Source organism: Miscanthus floridulus, chromosome 4 (genome assembly GCF_019320115.1).
Source record: "Miscanthus floridulus cultivar M001 chromosome 4, ASM1932011v1, whole genome shotgun sequence".
In the NCBI taxonomy this organism is placed as follows: Eukaryota; Viridiplantae; Streptophyta; class Magnoliopsida; order Poales; family Poaceae; genus Miscanthus; species Miscanthus floridulus.
The window spans coordinates 75932347-75937192 of record NC_089583.1 but is presented as its reverse complement, the minus strand read 5'-3'; the positions used below and the strand labels follow the sequence as shown (position 1 = coordinate 75937192).

The 4846-nt window shown below is 44.7% G+C and overlaps 1 protein-coding gene across 1 annotated transcript; it reads right to left on the bottom strand.

Annotated features, from left to right (window-relative positions):
• Nucleotides 1–4051: 4051 nt before the first annotated feature.
• On the bottom strand, nucleotides 4052–4846 carry LOC136551754 (transcription factor TB1-like). Its single transcript, XM_066543292.1, has one exon. The coding sequence runs from the start codon at nucleotides 4844–4846 to the stop codon at nucleotides 4052–4054; it is 795 nt and encodes a 264-aa protein (XP_066399389.1).

Here is a 4846-nt window from a genome sequence, read left to right as displayed (position 1 = left end):
TATGCAGAATAGTAGTCACTACAAGATACAAGAGATTTGCCGAGTGCCAATACAGGAGATTTGCCGAGTGCCAGGGGCACTCGGCGAAGTCCTAAAAACACTCGGCAAAGGGTTCACTCGGCAAACTTGTTAACAGCAAACGCTAGTTTGTCGAGTGTTTTTGCCGAGTGCAAAAAAAAAAAACACTCGGCAAACTTTTTTTCAAAAAAAAATAAAAAAGGCACGCCGACACCACGCCCGCACCACCAGCACCGCCACCACCATCCACGCCGCTGCCACCACGTCGGGGAAGAAGGGAGGGCCCCACCACGCCGCACCACCACCATCTACGCCGCCGCCACCACGCCAGGGAAGAAGGGAGGGCCCCACCACGCCGCACCACCACCACGCCGCGCAACCACGCCCAGGCCGCCGCAACAGCCACGCCCGCCACCACCACCACGCCCGTCGCCGCCGGATCTAGACAGGGAGGGCCGGAAGGGGGGCGTCGCCGTCGGATCCGGGAGAGGGAGGGCCGGGAGAGGGTGGAGGGGAGGGCGGGGCCGCGCCGAAGAGGGAGGAGGAGGGGGCGCGCCGGATCCAGGAGAGGGAGGAGAGGAGGGGGCGCGTCGGATCCGGGAGAGGGAGGAGGGCGGGGGCCGTGCCGGATCCAGGATGAGGGGAGGGCGGGTCCGCGCCGGCGCCGGAGAGGGAGGAGGGGAGGGAGGGGAGGGGGGAGCGGGATCCGAGGAAGAGAGGGAGAGGAGGGGGCGGCCGCGCCGGATCCAGGGAAGAGAGAGGGGGAGGAGGGGGAGGGGCAGGCGGTCGGCGGGGGAAGAAGGGAGGGGAGGGGGTGGGCCGACGGCGGGGGAAGAAGGGGAGGGGGTGGGCCGCCTGCGGGGGAATCAAGAAGGGGAGGGGGAGGGGCGTCCGCTGGGGCCTGTTAAAAAGGTTTTTTTCCCTTTACCGAGTGTCCTAGATCTGGGAACTCGGCAAAGTTTTTTTTTCATTTTTTTCTTCTCCTTCTTTCCCAGAAAAAAAAGATTTTTTCCTTTGCCGAGTGCGGCAAAGTTTTTTTTTCATTGTTTTCTTCTCCTTCTTACCCAGAAAAAATATTTTTTTCCTTTGCCGAGTGTCCTAGGGTCGACCGTCTATGTCTGGGTCGACCATTTCATTTTCTATTAGAGTTTTCTTTTTATTAATTGTCTATCAATCAATATTCTAATGGCAATAGAATTTCATAATAATGAAAGAGAATAGGTAATAATTCGGAACGAAAATAGCATTTTAATGTGTATAAAAATCCGAATTTTTTCGAAAAAAGGGCCTTTCTTTTTATTTATTTTGTATCGGGTTACTAAATACTAAACAAATTCAAGAAATAAGAGAATTCAGAATAGCTAGATCTGGGCACTCGACAAAGTTTTTTTTGCATTTTTTTATTCTCCTTTCCCAGAAAAAAGATTTTATTGATTTGCCGAGTGTAAAAAAAACACTCGACAAACCCCCTGTTTGCCGAGTGCTTTTTTTTTGACACTCGGCAAACCTCCTCTTTACCAAGGGTTTTTTTTGCCGAGTGTTTTTAGCGCAGCACTTGGCAAAGAACTTGTTTGCCGAGTGCCCGAAAGAATACACTCGGCAAACATAAAAACACTCGGCAAATTCGACGTATCCGGTAGTGAGTGTAACAACTGGTATACGAAAACATAACAAAGGCAAAAGCAAATACCAAGTGAAATCATGCATGATGCATGCCATATATTCCTAATTAAAAGGCACACACACATCTTTACAGGTGGGCCTTTTAATTATTATTGTATGTTCTTTTGTCCAGCTACTTGCATGGTTGTGAATGAAACAAGTGTACAAATCTAAGGATTTGTTTTTCAAGAATTCAGAACAATTTAGACCTAGGGCATTAATTCTTCTTGGCCGAGCTATATTTTACAGTTAACCGAGAGGTTGGTCATGAATGCAGAATTGCAGATATATGAATGGTTCATTTGTGTGACTTTGATACTTTGCACATTTATATAAAAGTGAAAAAAAATCTTTAGGAAAAAAAAACTGAGAATCAAATTATACCTAAAAGATTAAAACCACAGTAATTTTGTCTGATACTTGGAAAAATAGAGATCAGACATCAAGTACATGGTAATTCTTTGAACCTTTAATTTTATATCTTATAAAGTGCATTGGACTTGCTAACAGAATCTGATGGACATTAGCCTAGTAGCGGTTAATTTTTCCCTAGGTCTGATAGATTATCTTTATTACTTGGCTAGTTTCACATATTGTATATATAATACATGCATCTGCTAGAGATGCTCTTCATTTTCATCGATTGCATTAATTACCTACTAATTAAACCCATATGAATATTCACTGTTGTTTTTTCTTACAATGATGTATAAGGAGTAGTATTGTTTTTGTCATCAAGACTGTCTCCAAAATGTAACTAAACCTTCTTCTTATTTAATATATTTATAATTTATTAAACCTACTAATAAACTAGTATAATATGCGACAGATGGTATAAAAACCTACTATAATGTTATAGGCACATTTTTAAATAACAGAAATGTTTCAGCATTTTGCATCTTTCAGCACATAATATTTATATATAGGTACAAATATATATATTCTGAGAATTAGTCATCGATCTAGTAATCGTTATGAAACTAACTTCCCTTTTTGCTATTCAACTGAATTTCTCTCATGCCATTAATTTGTATGAGTAATGTTGGAAAGGTTACATGTTACCATGTTATGCAACTTTGATAATGTAAATTTAGTTACATCTATTATGAATTAAGAGCCTTTTACGAAAAAGTATAGTTTGTGATGATATAAAAGCCATCGTTATGCTCACTAAAGACCAGCTATATTTCATGAACTTTCAACCTCAAAACAACTTCAAACAAAGATGTTGCTCCGATCCAAAATAAAGATGAAATAACTAACAAAATAAATTTGAGAATTTTTGTTATTTCACTTTTCAATAACAGCTAGTATTTTGAACAGGTATAGTGCATGGTTCAGGTGAAGTACCTACAAAACAAAACCAAATTATTCCACCAACAACCTGAACCTGGTGAAAGTTTGATCTATTTACGGAATCTAGCTTGATTCTAAATTGGAGAAGTAATTTGCTGGCTGCAGTTTTGTTGTCATTGGTTTTTAATTGCATTTAGGATGGAGCTCATAAGCATACACGACATTCTTTGGTGCCATGCATATTATCTAGCTGAAGTTTGATATACTCCTCATTGCCTTTTGACCTAAGAATTGCCATGTCAACCAATGAAATTAAAACCCAACAAGATCAGAACAGAAGTATTTTAATAACTTTATGAAATTAGAATTACTAAAAAAGATTGTAACATATTTTTCTTATCCGTTGAATTATCATGTGTTTTTATTTCAAAAATCTTATGGCCTTGTTTAACATGTTCTTTGAACCCATCATCCAACTCAACAAATGCACCCTGCAAACCATCGCGCAACTAGAAAGATACATGAGATGAGCAAGTCAATGTTATCACTAATATAAGAAGGATACGAGATTTTATTTTTACACAATCAAAATTAGGAAATGTTTTTGACACGCAATAGGAGAACACAATCTAGGTTAAGAAACTTTCAGTTTGACCGTTCATGGCATCTTCAACATCATCAAGTTTGGAGAAAGACATTTGGGTAAGACCTTAAATAATTTAGTGTCTATATATATGCGTTGACCCAACTCATGAAATTATCCAGTCAAACAAGGAACCTTCTTTCCTAGCTAGTCTATCCTGACCTTCATAAAAAACCCAAAAGAATGCTCAAATGGAAAATCAAAAGCAAGCGGAGCACATTCATAATAACAGATAGCTAGTAACATCAAAGCACAAGAGTAACATCTGACACAGCATTTGCCAGTAGCATTAACTTAAAGGAGTACACATGCATACTAGGAACTAACGATAGTGAAGAAGTGCTTGCCAGATAAAGAAAGAGCTAGCTAGGTAAGCTTGCAAGCAGCTACTAGTACTACATACGTAGAAACCATGCAAGCTGCTAGTACATACTAATATTGCATACCGTCCAGGAAATCACCGTCTTCCTCGTACTCACCATCGTCGTCGCCATCTCCTCCGTTGTCGTTGCTCATCATCTCGCTGAGGCCGTAGTAGTACTCACTAAGCACTGGTGCGGCCGACACGAGGCGGTCCAGCTCGCAGGTGTGCTCCATCTCGGCAACTCCTCCTCTCTTACCTGATCCAGGGGCGGCTGATGGAGATGGACTTCTGGAGCCCAACTTCTCGGCAACTCCTCCTCTCTTACCTGATCCATCAGCCGCCCCTGACGTCGGGGGTGACAAAGCTGCGTCGTCGCTGCCGCCGACGCTTCGCTGGGAGGGCTCGGTGGCGGCGAGCCGTTCGATGGCCGGCTTGGACTGGGTGAGCAGCCAGTCCACCGTCTTGCTGGCCTTATCGAAGCCGAGCCGGTCCTGCAGCGCGAAGAAGTCGCGCGCGACGTCGAGGGACAGCCGCATCCGGCGGTCGCGCACGCCCTGCGCCGTCCGGATCTTGCTGTGCCTGTCCGTCCGGAACGGCCGCTTCCGCGCCCGGGCGTGGCCGTGGCCCTGGCCCTGGCCGGCGGCGGCAGCCACTACGGCCTCGCACTCTGGAGCAGCGCGCGTCGGCCTCAGCACCGCCTCCAGTGTCTCGGAGTTGAAGTGGCCGTGGCCGGGGAAGAAGTGATGGTCCACGTAGTGCTGATCCAGATGCGCGCCTGGCGGAAGCATGGGGAAGCCGGTAGGGTTTGGGTGTGGGGGTTCTTGGGAGACGCCGAAATGGTGAGGGTTAGGGTAAGGTAACAT